Source organism: Eulemur rufifrons, chromosome 1 (assembly GCF_041146395.1).
Source record: "Eulemur rufifrons isolate Redbay chromosome 1, OSU_ERuf_1, whole genome shotgun sequence".
Classification (NCBI taxonomy): Eukaryota; Metazoa; Chordata; class Mammalia; order Primates; family Lemuridae; genus Eulemur; species Eulemur rufifrons.
In genome coordinates this window covers 17,593,074-17,611,993 of record NC_090983.1, presented here as the reverse complement: position 1 = coordinate 17,611,993, position 18,920 = coordinate 17,593,074, and the positions used below count along the sequence as shown (strand labels likewise).

General features: G+C 48.0%; 1 protein-coding gene across 3 annotated transcripts; it reads right to left on the bottom strand.

Annotated features, from left to right (window-relative positions):
• Positions 1-500: 500 nt before the first annotated feature.
• On the bottom strand, positions 501-18,695 carry ZNF142 (zinc finger protein 142). Of its 3 annotated transcripts, XM_069478745.1 has the most exons (11): positions 18,620-18,637; positions 18,236-18,291; positions 16,309-16,622; positions 13,366-13,965; positions 12,130-12,297; positions 11,502-11,615; positions 10,185-11,009; positions 7,857-8,034; positions 3,722-6,638; positions 3,016-3,121; positions 501-1,612 (listed from the first exon to the last, which is right to left on the bottom strand). In XM_069478745.1, the coding sequence occupies exons 3-11, from the start codon at positions 16,586-16,588 to the stop codon at positions 1,143-1,145; spliced, it is 5,658 nt and encodes a 1,885-aa protein (XP_069334846.1). In that variant the 5' UTR covers positions 16,589-16,622; positions 18,236-18,291; positions 18,620-18,637; the 3' UTR covers positions 501-1,142. The 3 variants fall into 3 exon arrangements, with proteins under 3 accessions (XP_069334846.1, XP_069334932.1, XP_069335012.1); XM_069478831.1 differs by lacking the exon at positions 11,502-11,615 and having other exon boundaries at positions 18,236-18,695; XM_069478911.1 differs by lacking the exons at positions 11,502-11,615; positions 13,366-13,965 and having other exon boundaries at positions 18,236-18,695.
• Positions 18,696-18,920: the final 225 nt, after the last annotated feature.

Genomic DNA, 18,920 nt, shown 5'->3' with positions numbered 1-18,920 from the left:
CCTCCATAACCATTTGCCTTTCACAGTATCCTTGTGTTTTAACACCTTAGCACAGCTACTGAGCCAGTGTGAGGATTTATGTTGAATTAAAGTTGCCTCCAGGTCGGGCGCGGTGGCTCAGGCCTGTAATCCTAGCACTCTGGGAGGCCGAGGCGGGTGGATCACTCAAGGTCAGGAGTTCCAAGGTCAGGAGTTCGAGACCAGCCTGAGCAAGAGCGAGACCCCATCTCTACTAAAAATAGAAAGAGATTATATGGACAACTAAAATATATATAGAAAAAATTAGCCGGGCATGGTGGCGCATGCCTGTAGTCCCAGCTACTCGGGAGGCTGAGGCAGTAGGATCGCTTAAGCCCAGGAGTTTGAGGTTGCTGTGAGCTAGGCTGATGCCACGGCACTCACTCTAGCCCGGGCAACAAAGCGACACTCTGTCTCAAAAAAAAAAAAAAAAAAAAAAAAAAAAAAGGTTGCCTCCAAAAGGAGGCTTAGTGGGTGACAATCCTTCCTCTGTAGGTAGACAAAGGGGCTTGGAGTAGGGAGGAAGGCAAGGACCATGATGGGCTCTAGGACAGAAAGACACGGCCTGTTTTAGAATCAATCACTGAGTAAAGATGGATGGAGACAAAGAGGAGGCAGAGGTCTGAGAGGGGACAGACCAGATCAAGATGACACATTGGAAATGTTAAGACAGGGATTTGGATGATTCTATAAGCTAGTAATCATTCTCTGTTTAACATGCTTTATAGAGCATTAGGCACAATAGCACATGCAGTTAGATACAGCTGTTTTGAAGATGCTAAAAGAAAATAGTACTTGACACAATAAGAAGGGAAGAGAAGATAGAGTGGGTAAAACCAAGTTCTTATAGCCAGGGACTACGATAGAGCAATGGTGAAGAAACTGGGAACTCACAGGTTTAAACACAGTATGCCTCAACAAGAAATCAATGTTGTGATCCATGTCTCTCTCTTATATAGCTGTTAATTTCAAAGTACTTTAGCTACAGTTCCAGGAGGGTTCCAGTCACCCTGATACCCCAAAGCCAGTCCTTTCGTAGGCCCTGAGCTCCTCAGGTCAGCTCTGGTCCCAGTTTACACATCTCGGACCACATCCTCTTGCTGTCTGGGAGGTGAGGTAGGCTCTCAGCCCTCAGGTCCAGTGGGTAGAGCAGCAGGAACAGGAGGGCTAGGATCCTCCAGCTGCACATCATGCAGGTGCACTGTAGGGGTGGTGGGGTCTTTGCCCACACCCTGATTTGGGTCAGCTTGGTCTGGGTGGTGCCTGCGCACATGCTTGACCACCTGGAATTTCTGCTTGGCCTTGTAGCTGCAAAGGCGGCAAAAGAAGGGGTGGCGGTCGGTGTGGGTGAGGGCGTGATGGCGCAGGCCCGCAGCCCAGCGGAAAGCACGGTGGCACACGTTGCACACATATGGTTTGGCCTCACTGTGCTTGCGAAGATGGGTACGCAGCAGGAAGCGTGTCTTGAAGGCCTTGCCACACTGCTCACACATGAAGGCCCGTGCTTCCCTGTGCCGTGTTTCTTGGTGCACACGCAGTGCGTCGGCCCGGTTGGTGCAGTACTCACACTCAGGACACTGATATGGCTTCAACCCTATGGGACAGGGAAAAATCATCACTGAAAGGAGGCAGAACACGGTTCAGTGGGCCATAAGAGTCACTGTGATTCTGGGGTATAAAGAACACAAGCAGCAAGCTGACTAATGACGCTACCTTTGTAATGCTCGAATCCTGTCTGACATTTCCACGCCCTTCTTGCAGCATAACCTCTTGTATATGTGGTGCCCAGTGGATGCTGATGACTAATTGGACCTCTAACCAACTAGCCATCTAGTAATGAATACTCAGATATGGTGGGGTTTCCAATGGGAAATTTCAGCCCCCTTCGGTCACAGGATACTCATGGCATTTGAGAATCCACTTCAACATAACTGCTTGTTATTTTTTTTGTTATTGTTGTTTAATATTCAGAGGGGGAGAGAAGGGAAAGGAAGGGGTGAATATGGGTGGGGGGAGGAGGAGCCATAACTGCTTGTTTTTTTTGTTTTTTTTTTTTTTTTTTTTTTTTTGAGACAGAGTCTCACTCTGTTGCCCAGGCTAGAGTGAGTGCCGTGGCGTCAGCCTAGCTCACAGCAACCTCAAACTCCTGAGCTCAAGCGATCCTCCTGTCTCAGCCTCCCGAGTAGCTGGGACTACAGGCATGCGCCACCATGCCCGGCTAATTTTTTTTTTTTTATATATATTTTTAGCTGTCCATATCATTTCTTTCTATTTTTAGTAGAGATGGGGTCTCGCTCTTGCTCAGGCTGGTCTCGAACTCCTGAGCTCAAACGATCCGCCCATCTTGGCCTCCTAGAGTGCTAGGATTACAGGCGTGAGCCACCGCGCCCGGCCCATAACTGCTTGTTCAACTCAAAAAGTAAAAGAAATGCTTAAGAGGGAAGAGGTAGAAGTGAAAGAAGCCGTTTTCATAGAAGCAAAGGGTCTGGAAATGCATTTGATCAATTCTTACACATATGGGGGACAGTATATAATAATCACGGGCACACAATTGTGTGCTTTTTGGAGAACCCATAGTCTGTAGATTCCATACCCAGCAGAAAAGGACAATTTGGAACAGGAGAATCCTCCACTTTCTCCTTCTTACTTATGGTAGTTCCATCACATCTGTGTAGGAACCAGGTATACCTGCCCTTAGTCACTCAAGTTTGAGTAGGCGGTTTCCAGCAGGGGATATGTGACCTTGTACCACAATCAGCTGGGAAGCTTTTGCAAAGTATTATACATATGCCCAGGCTCTCAGGTTTATCCCTCTTCTGATTCTGATAGGTCTTCAGTAGGCTGGGGAGCCATTCTGGTACATAGTCCCCCAGCCTACTCCTTAGGTGAAAATCAATGTCAGCCCTGAATCTGAGCAAGATAAACACCACCTCAGTGAGGTTAGGTTTGCCAGGGAATGGGGAACCCTCAAGCCCTGTCAAAACCATGCAGACTCACCCGTGTGTTTGGTCATGTGGTACTTGAGCTGGTTAACCCATTTGCACTTGTAGCCACACTCAGGGCACAGGTACTTCCGTTCCTCCTTGTGGATCCGCATGTGGTACTGGAAAAGGGAAAAGCAAAAAGCAGAAAACGTGCACCCCTTGATATTCAATGGATGTGGAAATAGGGATGAGGAGATGGAACCTGTTGGCAGATGACTATTCTCTGCTCCCATCCTATACATACTCTGCTTACCAGCCACATCCCCCAGTCTGGTCAGTTTTGATACCAGCCTAACTCATTTGGCTTCTCCCTAGATCTTCCCTATCTCAGCTCTGTCACTTACTAGCTGTGTCTCTGGGTGATCTAACCCCTAATTCTCAGTCTACCAATCTGTAAAATGGGGAATAGTAAAAGTAGCCATATGTCATTTATGAAAGGATTAGAATTATAGTGCTGGGCATATAGTAAGTACTCAATAAATGTTAACTGTTATTATCATCCAGATTATCCCCAACCTATTACATGCCTTTATGACATAGCAAGCATGTATTATGGAATTTTATCTTTACAACGATCCTATGCATTGGGAAGTATTATCCCCTTTTTACAGATGAGTAATCTGAGGCTTGGAGACGTTGAAGAACTTGCCCAAAGACACAGAGCTAATATTTGGAAAGGTCACTCCTTCTACTCCCTGTTCCACGTCCTCTGACCTTACCTTGAGGCGAGAGGGGTCAGCACAGGCATAGGGACAGAGGTGACAGTGGTAAGGCTTTTCCCCAGTGTGGATACGGCTGTGCCAGGTGATCTTCTGCCGGTTCTTGGTGCTGTAGGCACAGTCCGTACACTTGTAGAGACGGGTACCCCCATGCCCTTTCACGTGGTGATCTAGCACTAGCTGATGGCGGCAGGCAAAGTCACAAAAGGGGCAGCGCAGAGGGGGCTGGCTAGCATCGCCATCCCCATCTGAGGCCGCTGCCACTGCTGAAGTCTCCTCATGCTGTTCCAGGTAGTGCTTCACTAGGCCCACCCGCTCCCGGGCAGCAAAGTCACAGAGCTGGCAGCGGTGGCTGAAATGTTGCTGCCTCCGGTGCTCATCCAGTGCCGGTCGGCTAGGGAAGGTCTCCTGACAGGCCCCACACTCGAGCCGTGGGTGCTGTTTACGGGTGTGTCCTCGCAGGCTAGCAGGGCTGGGGCATAGCAACCCACAGCGGGAGCAGTGCAGGGGTCCCTCTGTGGCCTCTGCAGGAGAGCCAGGGGCAGGGTGTGCAGGCTCGGGGTGTCGGCGCAGAGCATGCTGCTTAAGTGCTGTCTCTGAGCTGAACTGGGCCTCACACTGGGAGCAGGCAAAGGCTGGGGTGCCTTGGTGGCAGCTGTTGACGTGGCGAGTGATGTCATGGCGAAGATAGCCACTATAGTCACAAAGTGGACAGAAGTGAGTGGGTGTTTTGTCATGTACCCTTAGCCGGTGCAAGCGCAGTTTTGAGTTGGTACCAAATGTCTGGGGGCAAGAGCTGCAGGGGATGCGGCCAACACCTGTGTGTCGGGATTGGTGAGCTTCTAACCGGTACCGTCTGGTAGTGGAAAAGTCACAGAAAGGACACTGATGTGGCTTCACCCCCTCGTGCTTGAGCCGCCGGTGCTGCTGCATACAACGGCTCTGTTTACAGGTGAAGCCACAGTCCCCACACTGCAGAGGGGGCCGGGGGCCGCGGGCTGAGGCTGCAGTGGGGTGCTTCCGCTTCTGGTGGAGTCTCAGGGCAGCAGCAGCAGGAGCAGTGAATGGGCAGAGGCCACAGTGCAGTTCTCCAGAATCCTCAAGGGGGCAGCCCCGGGTCTGGTGAGTCCTCAGAGCCCGTTCCTGCTGGCAGCTAAAGGGACATGTCGGGCAGGAGAAGCGAGCTCCCTTCTGCTTTTGAACTACAACTGTGTCCCCATCACTAGGGCTGGACTCTGTACTCCCATTGCTCAGGGGAGCGGAGTCTCTATTGCTCAAGGAGGACACAACAGGTTGGGTCTGGGAGGCCCCTCGCTTTCCTCCCCCACCATGCCCCCGCCGGCAGCCTTCAGCTACGTGGGAGGTAATAGAGGAGAGCCGAGAACAAAGGAACGTGCATGAGTTGCAGTGAAACTTGCCCTGCTCAAAGTGGTACTTTTCAGGGGTCTCTGTGGGTGAGGGGTTTCCTGTAGGAGGGACTGGGGAGCTAGAGAGTGTGACAAGAGGCTCCTCTATTTCTTCTGGCTCCCTGGGAAGCTCCAAAGGGGCATCTTTTGGAAGCAGTAGCTCTACTTCTAGTGGTGTAGGGGGGGGCTTTCTGCTTTCTGTGTCCTCTGAGGCCTGGGCACCTGGGAGCAGAGGACGCAGTGGGATGGGAGAATCTGGCCTGGGCAAGCCCTTGCTCTTTCTGAGCAGAACAGGGCACTTCTTTAGCAGATGAGTGCTGAGGCCACGTTGTTGCTTGAAGCGAGCCCCACACTCGGGACACAGCAGGGGCTCTCGGCGGCCCTGACACCCAGTCCTGGAGTGCAGATTCAGAGCCTTCTCCCGGCGAGTGATAAAGGGGCAGTGTGGGCAACGGAAAGCTCGCCCCTCTCCCTGGATCACTACCATCTGCACCCTCCCCTCCAGCACCAATGCCTCTGCTTGTTCTTTGTCCTGCCTCCTTAGGGCCTTGAGTAATGACTCTGACTCAGGGAATGGGGGCAAGGGTGCTGTCTCAGCAGGTGGAGTTGCCTTGAACGTTCCCACCCAGCTATTAGAGGCCTCCTCTGAGGTCGGAGGATTTCTAGGGGGCTCAGAGATTGGCTTCTCCAGAATGGGATTTTCTTCAGCACCCAAGCCTGAAGTCCCAACACTTTCAAAGCTGGACAGCTCTGGTCCTTCCAGTCCCAGGGGCTCTGAGGAATCCAGGGGCCTGAATTCTACAGGGGCTGTTTCAGTGATTTCCTCAAGAGGTGGCTCAGCCACAGGTTCCAGCTCTACTCCCAGGGCCTCTAGATGTAGAGTGCAGCTGCCCTCCTCTACCTCCGCTGGGCTGGGGTTGCCAACCAGGTCATCCCCATGGGGAGCCTCACTGCCATCCTGTTTCTCAGTGCTGACCTCCTCAGTTGTCTCTGGCAGGGACTGGTCCAAGCTGGAGTCTATTATAGTCCCAGGATCATGGCCTGGCCCCTCAGGCTGGGCAGACAGCTGGCTTGAGGGCTCTGAGTCCGGTGGGGGTGTGGGGCACTGCCTGACCCCCTCTGGCTCCTGGTTGGCATAGCGGAGCTGCCAGACCTGGTCCCCAGGCACATAGCCATGGGCCTTGCGCTTATGGAACAAGAGGGTGGTATTGCTGAAGGTGCGGTAGTCACAGAGGGCACAATGGAACTCACGGAGGCGGGTATGCTTGCAGTTCTCATGGCTCAACAGGGCCTGCTTGTGGCGGCTCTGATAGCTGCAGTAGTGGCAGGGGTAAAGTGGGGTTGCTGTGCCAGGGTGGTGCTGGGAAGCCATGTGCTTCTGCAGCTCATACTTTCGCTTGCAGGCGAAGGCACACACCTCACACATCAGAGACTTGCCCTGGTGCCGCAGCTTGTGGCTGCTCAGCTGATCCGCCCGGTGGCAGCGATAGGAGCACTGGTTGCACTGGTATCTGGCAAGGAGCAAAACGGGGAGGCAATCACAATAATAAAACATCATAACAACTCAAGAGTCACTAAATACTTACTATGGGCCAGGCTCTACACTCAGTATTATACACGCACCATCTGATTTAACCCTCCTTACCACTACCCTATGACTGTGGTCCCCAGTCGCTGGTCCATGGACTATTAGGAACCGGGCCACACAGCGGGACGTGAGCAGTGGGCAAAGGTTCATCTGTATTTACAGCCACTTCCCATCACTCGTATCACCACACAAACTCTGCCTCCCGTCAGATCAGCGGCAGTGGCATTAGATTCTCCTAGGAGCGGGAAGCCTACTGTAAACTGCGCACGTGAGGGATCTAGGTTGTGCACTCCCTAGGAGAATCTAATGCCTGATGATCTGAGGTGGAGCTGAGGCAGTGATACTAGCGCTGGGGAGCAGCTGCAAGTACAGATTATCATTAGCAGAGAGGTTTGACTGTACTTGAATCAACCTGAAACCATCCCCTACCCCTCATCCATAAAAAAAATTGTCTTCCGGGGTGGGGAGGCGGGGGGCAAGGGCAATATACATAACCTAAACTTTTGTACCCCCACAATATGCTGAAATAAAAAAAAATTGTCTTCCAAACTGGTCCCTGGTGCCAAAAAGGTTGGGGACTGCTGCCCCATGAAACAGGTATCTAGTTTACAAGTGAGGATTACAAGTGAGGAAACTAAGTAACAGACATTAATAACTTGCTTGAGGTTAGTTACAAAGGAAGTGAGGGGCAGAGACAGCCAGGACCTGTGTTCTAAGCCTTACTCTATACTGCTTCCTAGAAGAAAGTTATTATGTATCAGCACAACACACCCTCGACTTTAAGGAGATGACATGGCTACAGCTCCACAGGGCAGGTTTCTGTGCCTCATTCCCAATCTCCCACTGAGGCATGAAAGCTACAAAGAACTCTTCTAGCCAGCTGTGCCCAGAGGTCAGAGAACCTGCCTGGATTTGGAAGTGGCCAAGATTGGTGCCATAAGTGTAAAATCTATCCAATTTCCCAGGGCCAAACTCTGAGGACTTAGGCAATAGCTGAGATGGTGGGAGCAGAGAAAGGTGTCAGGAGACACTTCCATTCCAGGGACTGGAAAAAGCAATGGGGCCAGAAGATGAATCCAAGAGGAGGCTAACTTGGCATAAGGTCCTTGGGATAGGGATGGAGGCACATGTGTGCTCATACCTGAGGTCCCCTGCATGTTTTCGCATGTGCACACGGAGGTAGTGTTTCCATTTGGTGACATAGCCACATTCAGTGCACATGTAATCTTTGGTGTTGGAGTGGGTCAGCATGTGCTTGGATAGGTAGCTCACATCTCGGCACGTGAAGTCACATAGCTCACATTTGTGAGGTTTCTCACCTTATATGGGGGGTGAGGATGAGAGAGGAGACAACACAGGTCAGACACAGATCAACTGAGTGGACAGACCATTTCTTCCAGCAAGCTTACCCTGATGCCAGGAAGGAGCAAAAGCTTCATGTACTGCCTGAGACGTTGAAGACTTCACAATAATCAAGGCTGCTTCACAACCCTCTCAGACAACTACTCCCCAAATCCTACAGCAATGAAGATGGGGAAAAAGTAAAGACTGAGCTTTTCAAAACTAGCTTTAAAATCCCCCTGGTTTGTCTTATAGCTTGTTGGCACTAACTAATAGCCAACTGCTCCACTTAGCCCTATTCCTTTCATGTTCTGGAACAGAAGGAAAAAGAAATTAGACTATGCAACATAGTAATTAAGAACTCTGACTCTGAAGTCCAACACAGTAATAAAAATATAAACAGCCAACATTTACAAAGTGCTCGCTATGTGCCAGGCACTTTCTAAAAATATCTCCTCTCACTGAATCCCTATGGGGCAGATGCTGTTATCACCCCCATTTTACTGATGAGGACACTGAGGCACAGAGAAATCACAGAGCTATTAAGCAGTGATTTAAATCCCAACTCACTACTCATGTGGCTTTGAACAGTCTCAGTTTCCTTGTCTCCAAAAAGAGGGCAACAAAAATATTAACCTCACATGACTGCTATGAAGATTAAACGATGTGTCCCAAAGTTCTCAGTGGTGCCCAGTGAGAACTCAAAACTGAGCTATCCATGTAGATAGTCAAGATCTGGCTGTGAGAGGCTGGGGGCTATGTTCCTTCAGGACCCCTCCCTGGTTTCCTGCCCACTCACCCAGCCTCCTTCCCTGTGGTGAAAGAAAGGCAAGCAACATGGTATTTGGTTCTGGTTCTAACACCAGCTGTGTGATTTTAAAGTAGGTCTAAATTTAACTTCTCAGAGTTTGTCCTTTTTTTCATCTTTACCTGCCTTGCTTACAATATTATTACACCTTATACGAGATAACATATATGAAAAAACTCTGTAAACTATAAAGCACTATACAGATATAAGGCTTTAGGAAAGGCCTCAGAAACATGAGATTTTGTGACTAAAGCATGTATTATATAAAAATGAACTGTTTAATGGGAAAAATAATGGGTTTGCCCCAAGCTGCCTAAAAATTGTTCTCCCAAACCAGAGTCTTTGATGAAATTTTTTTAATGTCCTAATAATCCACTGATGTTTATAGAGAGATCATAAATGGAATGATGCTATAGCAGGAAGCTTGATTTGGCTGTCACCTAAAGCATCAGTAATGCTGGTAAACAATTACGAGCTGGAGTTGAAACATCTGCAACTTCTGGGTCACTGGAGATGATCTTGTTCCAGTGTCATGAATGTCCAAGCTATGGAAGGCCATGATGTGTATGGATGGCTCAGTCCCTTTGCCCTTTCTCTCACAGCACATCCCAAAACTTGAATTGCAAATGAAGGTATTTGTCCTGGTCTAGGTTTCTTCACTCTGATAGACTTAGTGTTGACCCACCCAAGCCTGACAGGGGATTAAGGGCAAGACACAACAGCATAGTAGGTAGAGCACAGGCTCTGGAATCAAACTGCCTGGATTCAAATGCCAGCTCAACTACTTTATTAGCTGAATGGCTGAATGACACACTCAAGGATTTTTTTTTTTTTGGAGACAGAGTCTCGCTCTGTTGCCCAGGCTAGAGTGCTGTAGCATCAGCCTAGCTCACAGTAACCTCAAACTCCTGGGCTTAAGCAATCCTTCTGCCTCAGCCTCCAGAGTAGCTGGGATTACAGGCATGCGCCACCATGCCCAGCTAATGTTTTCTATATATTTTTAGTTGTCCAGATAATTTATTTCTATTTTTTAGTATAGACGGGGTCTTGCTCTTGCTCAGGCTGGTCTCGAACTCCTGACCTCAAGCGATCCTCCCACCTTGGCCTCCCTAGAGTGCTAGGATGACAGGTGTGAGCCACTGTGCCCAGCCTTCAAGGATCATTTGTAAACTTGGAATCTCTCTCTAGGAATTCTTGGTCAAATGTGACAATGTATGCAAGGCCCTTCCTGTGGTGTCCAGAATACAGTTAAAGGTCATATTAGCCATTATCATCACCATCATTACTACTACATTATTGTAAAGATGGAAGCCATCTCACCCGTATGAAGCAGCATGTGTCGGATGAGCACCCTCTTGTGGGCAGTGGCAAAGTTGCACTCAGGGCACTGGTGGATCTTTTCATGAGCATGCATCTTGCCTACATGGTCCTGATAGGCCACTGGGTTGAAGGTGGCAAAGGGGCAGAAGGTGCAGCGCAGCTCTTCACTGCCAGGGTGGCCCTGCTTCTTGTGTTTACGGAACAGATGCTTATTGGAGCAGGCGAAGTCACAGTGGGGACAGTGGAAGGCATAGTGGCTCTTGTGGTGGGCCTCCATGGCTTCAGCTGTGGCAAACAGCATGGGACATGAGTGATGGCGGCACTCCACAGCCCGCATTCCGTGGGTCTCCTTCAGGTGCTTTATAAAGGCCTTGCGGTCGGGTGCTGCATAGCTGCAGCCCTCCTCAAAGCAGCGAAGGGGTAATGGTTCTGCTGCAGCTGCTGCTGTGTGGCTCTTGAGGTGTTCCTTGAGGGCCTGGCTGAGGCGGAATTCCTCACGGCAGACAGGACAGGCATAGGTGTCTGAGTAGAAGTTGGAAATATCCTCATGCATGCTGGCCATGTGGCGGTTGAGTGCGTTCCTTTCCACTGCACGGTAGTGGCACAGTGGGCAGTGGTGGGCCTTCTCACCCAGCTCCCGCAGCAGATGGGTCTTGAGTTTGCTCTTACTGGTAAAGAACTTCTGGCAGTTGGGGCACTGGAGGCTGGGGTCTGGGAAGTGGAGATGCAGGTGCTCCACCAGATGGGTCCGCTTCTTAAAGCAGCGTTTGCACTCTGGACACATGTGGGTCTTGAAGAGGGACTCAGTACCAGAAGCCACATCCCCTGGGAGAAGGAATACAGAGGGTTGAGAGTGAGATTCTTCAACAGGTCAGGGCTAGCCAGATAATGGAAGAACCACAATTTGCCTGGATACAAACAGTGCAGCCTTTCTCTCCAGGAAAGTAAGTAATAGGGTCTCAAACATTGTAGTCTCAAAGAAAAGATGAGAAATTAAAGTATTAACAGAAGCAACATTATAAGAACTTCTCAGACCTTGCCTGTTTGAAGTGCTTCACCTGGCCACCAGCTATTCTTGAGCCTTTGTTTACAGCTGCTCAAAAGAACAATCAGGATGTAGCATTATTATTCTTCCTGCCCTTGTTCTACTGGAGCAGGAGGAAGAATCAGCAAGGCTGAAGGTTAAAAGGTTAAAAGTAAAGTTGCCCCAAAAAGAGTGAGCAGAAGGAAAGAAGTAAAGTATTCTTATTTCCAAACACTGGCTCAATGGTGCTAGATAATAAAGAGTTGGTAATAGCTGGGCACAGTGATGCGCACCTGTAGTCCTAGCTACTCGGGAGGCTGAGGCAGGAGAATCAGGAGTTTGAGGCTGCAGTGAGTTATGATCATGCCACTGCACTCCAGCTGGGGTGAAAGAGTAAGACCTTGTCTCTAAAAATAAAATAAAATAAAATTTAAAAATAAATAAATAAATAAAATAAAAAGTAAAGAGTTGGTAATAATACAATCAGATCTTTCTAATTCAGCTGACAATAAATTTGCCCCCTGTGGGATGTGTTTTAAATGTTTTACTGAGTTGAAAAACAGGAAGCAAGGATTCAGAGAAAAATCTTAGGGGGTTCAATGCCAGACAAAACAGACTCCTAATCATCAATAACTTCTGACATCTTTACACTATGAACATCACCCTCTGCAAAAGAGTTTTCTGTCTGTGGAAAATCAGCCCAGAAAAGCAAACTCTAGTTATCCCCACCCTGTGTTACTAGCGTCTTTACCACTTACCCATTTATCATTTTCCCACTAGATCCTGACTTCTGAGTCAAGGTAAAATGGGAACAATGGAAGGATCTGAACCAAAGTTCAGAAAACAAATCCAAGAGCCTCAATGCCAGGCTCTCCACAATCCACTCCTCACCACCAACAGCTTCAAGCCTGACGACGTTACCTTCCAAATGCTGAGCCCCTTGGCCTTTGTCCAGGGCCTTCTGGGAGTCCTTCTGGGTCTCACTCTTCTCTTCTTCCTCTACGTCCTCCTCTTCAGCTGACTCCTGCCCAGGCAAGGCTGTACCTGCTTCCTCTGAAGGTTCTCCCTCTCCTGGAGGCAGTTTGGGAGCTGGAGACATATGAAACTTGATAAAGTCTACAGGAGCCAATGACAGCAATGAATGCTTGTCCTTCTCCATTTACTGGCTGAAAGAATCACCCTCCTCCACTTTTAGCATGAGAGAATCTTGAGTTTTAAAGAAATAAATTTATTCTCACTCAAGGCAGGGACAGGAAGATGAGAAGGTAATCTATCAGCAATACTCCAGTCTAAAGTAAATCAAACCTCAGCACTCATTTCAGAACCCTTAATTCTAAGAGCTTTGAGGTCATGAGGGTGGGGTCAGGGAACTGAGAGTAGAGAATGGGTAGACTATAATTCCAAGGATCAGGTACCCAGGGATAATGGCTGGTGGCTGAGTGTGAACACACCCTGATTTCTAAAGTATTCTAGTGCCCCCCTTCCCGCCCCCAAATCCATCCCTTCTATCCTCCAACAGAGGCAGCTACCTGAGTAAAGCAAAGACATATGACTAGTTTCCAGGAAAAAGGTCTTCTCTTTAGGCACTAAAGCATGAGTGAGTATTAGCAAGCCAAGTTCTCTCATCAGAATCCTGGTTTCTCCTGGCCTGTTTTCGCTGTTTCCATATGCTCCTCTATTCATCCCCATGAACTTTTTTTTTTGAGACCAAGAGGAGTAAGAATCAGTAAAACAACATCTCCCTTGAAGTTTCCTTTTTAAAATAATTCCAACTTCTCCTGCCCAATTTCTTAATCCCAGCTGCTCTAAAAGGGAATCTATGGGCATTCTACCAGTGGCTATAACCAATGATGGGCATTTTTGCTTTTGCCCATTTTTCAGCAAGTTCTGAAATGGATTTGTTAATATTGATTAACTGCAGGCTGTATGTAGCCTAAGCTAAATTTCACTCATTGTTACGGACAAAGACTTCCTCTTTTGCCCATATATTCTGACTGGTTCAAGGTTTCTAGATGCCTTCCCATGTCATCTCCTGACCCATTATCTGGATTCCCTTGAACTCATGCACACCTATGGCACTGGAAACAATTGCCTGTGCCATAAGATCAACTGTGGCTGAATTCCAAGAGGGGGACTGCTGGGCCCCTGGCCTCATACCTGGCAGCAGCTCCTGAGATGAAAGGCCCTGAAGGGCAGAATGTTCTTCCTGTGTCCCAGCCCCATGGCTCCACTGATGCTGCCGGAAGAGTTTGACGTTGGAGCCCATGAAGCTGCAATGGCTGCAGTGGAAAGGGTAATGGGCCTGCCGGTGCAGCTCCATGCCCTGCTGGCTCCCGAAAAGCAAAGGGCAGCCGCGGAAAGAACAGGGCACAGGAACTGCTCTGTGGGTCTGCCTCAGGTGGTGCTGCAGACCCTTGCGATCTTCAGCAGAGAACACACAGCCAGATTCTGGGCAGGAGAAGGTGTCGGGAGTGCCCCGGTGAATCTTGAAGTGGCTCTTCAGGGCCTGGGGTTGGGCAAACTCCTGTCTACACACAGGGCATAGCAGGGGGCTATCTGGCGGGCTCTGGGCCTGCAGAGAGCCAGGGAGGTTAAGGTTGCTGGGGGGCAGCTCTACAGAGCACGAGGGGCTAGAGAGGCCCTGCACTGGTTGTATATGGGTCTCACTGCACTGGTGCAGGGCCAGCAGAGTGGGCTCTGCGAAGCTCTGTTCACAGCGCTCACAGAAGTACACCTCCACCACCTTTACCAGGACACCTGCAGGCAGAGGACCGACAGAGAAAGGCATAGAATCAGATGGAACAAGACTCATAGGAGTTAGTTACTAGCAGAAAATGTAGGTGAATCTTTTAATATTCATGGAGTACAGATGGACTTTTAAGGTCTGGTTCTACACCTGCACCGTAAGCCCCATAAGGTCAGGGATAGTCTATCTGGCCCATGTGCTTGGATTTCTAGTATCCAGCAAACACAACACTTGGCACAGACAGGTGTTTAGTAAGTATTTTTTAAATGAATAAATAAACATTAATCAAATCCAGAAAGCATTAAGAAAAGGCAACATGTTTTGCCCAAATAAAATTTAGAAGCTTCCAAAATAAGAAAATGACAAACTAGGAATAATATCTGCAATATAACTGACAAAGTGTTACCTTCAAATTCTGTAGAGGAATTCATAAAATGGAGAACATCCTTTTTGAGAGCAGCCAAATCATCTCCATAATAATTGCTGCAATTTTTAAAGCAATGGGCAGGAACTTGATAAAGAAAAGCTTAAGAAATGCTCTCATTTGGTCCTCCAACGGCCTTTTAAGAGGGACCTAGGATTCTATGCAGTTAAGGCCACCCTGCTTATTAGTGGTAGAGCCATGACTCAAGCCCACGTTTGTCCTACATTTATTCTGCTGGTCCTTTTTATCATTTTTTTGTTTAAAAGTTTGATGCAACAATTCAAATAATACAGAAGTATACAAAGAAAGAATAACCATTCCCACTCTCACACATATAGCTTGGTGTGTATCCTTTCGGGCCTTTTTTTTTCTCACTTGCTATATATTAAAGATATTTTTATTTATGAGTACATTTAAATCTACTTCATTTTTTTTTTTTTTCCCCAGATCATGGTAGTTCAGAGCATGGATAAATCAAAATGAAATTCTGCTGTTTTAATGGTAGGCTGTCAAGAAAAAAAAAAAAATTCTGCCCTTACTGATAGACATTTGGGCTGTTTCCAACCATTACAAATAAAGCTGCCCTACACATCCTTATCTCTGTATCTTTGTGTATGTGTGTGAGTCTTTCTATAGGACCGTTTCCTAGAGTGGAATTACTGGGTCAGAGTGTACATACTGTAAAATTCATTACATAGCTAAATGTAGATTATATTAATTTCCCATAAGTTGTTAAGACAATGTTTTCCTATGGCCTCACCAAAACTAGGCATTATAAAAAAATGTTTAATTTTGCCAAAGTTGAGAAACAAAAATAGCACCTCATAGTTATTTTTAACTGAAATTTGTTAGTGAGATTAAGCATCCTTCCATATGGTCATTAACTATTTTTATTTCTTCTTTAGTGAAAGGCATGTAGCTTTCTTTTTCCCATTTAAGTAAAGCTGTTTCTTTTTCATCTTATTAACTCTTTCTTATATATTACAAGTGTTTTTCCCAGGCTCTTTTTTAAAAAAAAAATTCCTTTTACCACACACAAATTTAGAAATACTACATAGTCAAATTAGCTAATCTTTCCCGGTATTCTTTATCACTATACTACACTGCCAAGGGAAGTACTGACAACTATAGCTGGAGGATGGTAGTTAAAAAACAGACAAGTTTCCTAAAAATAAGAGGTTATAAATATGGGATGAACAAAGGGAGAGTCTTCCTCCTAGGATAAATACAAATGCTCAACTCCTACTTTTTTTTTTTTTTTTTTTAAGAGACGGGGTCTCACTATGTTGCCCAGGCTGGGGTGCAGTGGCTATTTACAGGCGTGAACATAGCATACTACAGCCTCAAACTCCTAGGTTCAAGAGATCTTCCCATCTCAGCCTCCACAATAGTTGGGACTACAGGCGCATGCCATTGCACCCAGCCTCAACTGCTACTCTTAACAGCATGCCTTGGATGAATAAAATATGTTATACGTGAGAAACTAGGGCAGGGAAACACCAGATTATCTCTGGAAAGCCCTGCCAAGCCCAGGGTGGTAGAGACATGTTAGGCCTTTTCCCTAATCCCTGGTCGCAGTTCCTTGGTGGAAGGGTTAATATGGAGGAAAGAATCCCCAAGGACCTAAGAGTAAGGACAAGCCAGGATTGGGCAGAGGGGTCAGAAAGGTCTCCCTTTCTGGATTAGCGCCTAGCAGACATGAAGCCCTCACAGGGACAGGCTCTGCCAAAAGCTTGGTACAAGGTTGTGCACCACTTCACCAGCCTTCAGTCAACATGCACCAACTGCAAACCAAATTACAACATCTCCAAGTATAAAAATAGGATACTACCTTGTGTTCTCATCATATTTATACAAAAGAACCAAAAATAGCACAGACAGAACCTCAGGGCGGTTTGTCCCACTGGCCTGCTTGCAACTGTGTTTGTACCTGGGGTCTCTCCAGGAGCACCTGGGGACAAGGTTCCAGCTACTGTTTCCACAATGATCTCCATGTTCCCTGGGTCCTCTTCAGTTGCTGTGGCCTCTACCAGCAGGCAGCCTGGATCAGTAGGCAAAGGGGTGGGGTCCCCAGAAGGGCAGGGGCTCTGAATGGGCCCCAGGATTTCACGGTTAGAGAGAGGCGGAGGGATCAGCAATAGCTCAGGGCACAGTCCATCCATCTCCCCAGTGCTGTTGGTTGGCTGTGAGTCCAACACAGGGTCTGTCATCACCAGCGACTTGTGTGTTCTGGCCTCTTAAATGCTGAGAAGCCAACCAGAAGAAAAACAAAATATTGTTAGAGCTCTTGCTTTCTTCCAGGTTGGTGTTGGGACACAGCCCAGTGCCCACCCACGTAGTCACTGCCCTGCATGTGGCAGCATGCCACGCCTTATTAACCTAAATAGAAGCTTCCTTTTTACAACAATATTCAGACCAAAAAGTATACAGATTGTAAGAGTCAATATCAGGAGAGAGCTAACAAGTTTTGGCCAACATATTAATGACTGCAGGTTATGTTTCTTGCTAGCTAAGTGCCCTTAGTCAAATCATTAAGCAATCTGGGCCTTAGTTTTCTTATCTGCAACAAAATTAGGTGAGGCCAAAGGATCTCAGAGGTCCCTTTCCCTCTGAATATTTGATAATGTCACTATTCCTCAGTATAGGTATAAGGTCCTTCCTTCATGATCTGACCCCTGCTGACCTCTCCAGACTCATCTTCCATCTCTCCTCTCAACAGATCTCTGAACCAGATGATTTGCCATTCTCTAGACTCACCACATTCTCTTTTGCTTCCACATCCTCACAGCCGTTTGTCTCCCTCTTGGCTTGATGTGCCTTTTTCCTTTCTCAATCTCCCTCTTCCTCTCTTTCTCTCTCATCTAGCTCACCAACTCCTAACAATCCTTTAAGAAGCTCCACAAAAGTCACTTCCACTATGAAGGGTTCCTGACATGCTTAACTTACTTTCTCTCTCCTGGGGTCCTAATGGCACTTTGTACACCGCCCTATCAGCAACTGTGTCACACTGCACTCTTGTTTACCTATAAGTCTCCCTCTCTACAGGTACAGCTTTTTGAGTAGTTTATTGACACTATCATTTCAACAAACACAAATCACCAACAATCTATGCAAATCAGACAAATAAGATTCTAGCGAAGAACTGTAGACATGCAGCTGAATCAGAGTAAAGCGAGATATGTTGTACCAAGATACCAAACATATAAATGTTCCTCACATATAAAGTAACACATTTGGAGACATTTCAAACTCATTAATTGACTATGGCCTCAAACTGAACATGGGAACATAACTGAGAAATGAATCGCAATTACACTGCATACCTCTTATCCATGGCTAAGATGAGTTTAAGCTGAATTACTAATAATTAGCAAGAATGACAGTATTCACTTCATGAAATTGAGTCTCAGAGATCGAGTAAAGGCCAGGTTGCAAGTGAGAAGATGCAAAAGGAAAAAGAAGCCTAGATCCTGCAATCTGATGGTCTCTATTCTCCAGAATCCCACGACTCAAAACATCTGATCACAAGGATTGAGAAGATGGCAGGGAAGCAGTCAGAGGGATTCTCTGGTAACCACAGCCTCCACTTAATGAGTATTATCGCTGTTCTGGAGAATCTTCCCGACGGCCTCTGGAGGGAGGCCAAAGAGGACGTGGCGCCGTCTAGATTGAGAACCTTCACCTGCGAGAAGGCGGAGTAAGGTAGGAGACAGGTGGGCACTAGAGAAGAAATGTGTTTATCTTTGGGGCAGGAGCAATGAGGGAGAAAGGACAGATTAAGGCAGAGAAGGCCTGGGGAAACAACGAGCCCCGGCCTAAGTACAAGGGTTCCCACCTGCCTCTGGGCTCTGACTCACCGCGTCGACCTGGACAGATACAGTCGCCTCGCTTCTCTGGGCCTCAGCTTTCCTATCTGTAAAATGGAGGCAATGACAACGTCCACAACGTCGGGTAGGAGATGAATCACAAGAGCCAGAGAACGGGAAAGGCGTTTTGTAACCTGTAAAGCTTGGAATGGAGCCTCGTCATGATTATGGTCCTGAGAAGAAGCGGGTACCCCACAGAGCCGTGACGCTGCGGAGGCACCGGGGCCCGGCTCCTCAGCGTGCTCTCTTCAGTAGCTCTTCCCGAGAGTTCCCAAGGCCCAGGCCCACTCTCATTCCAGGGCTCGAGAAACTTGTGCCTCCAGCTCGCTCCACCCGCACTCCCTCCCCGCTCTCGCCCCGCAGCAGCTCACTCACCTCCCAGCTCAGGGCCGGCGGGAGCCGCATCTCTATGGTCGACAGCGGCTGGAGCGGCCTCCCGGGGCTCCCTTTGTGCGACCACCTCTGGCCCAGCCGCCTCTAGGACATCGGGCATATGGAGGCCACTCTCTCTTCCTCTTAGCGGCTGCCAAGACTCTATGGTTTTTCCCCTGTGTCGCTTTTCCCGCCCCTCCCCCGCGACTCTGAAGCCGATGGAGTACCATAGAGAGTTGTGGGGCAGAGTGCCATGGGCTTCTCAGTGGGTGTGGCGGGAAGTAGATGAAAGAACTCGGGGGCG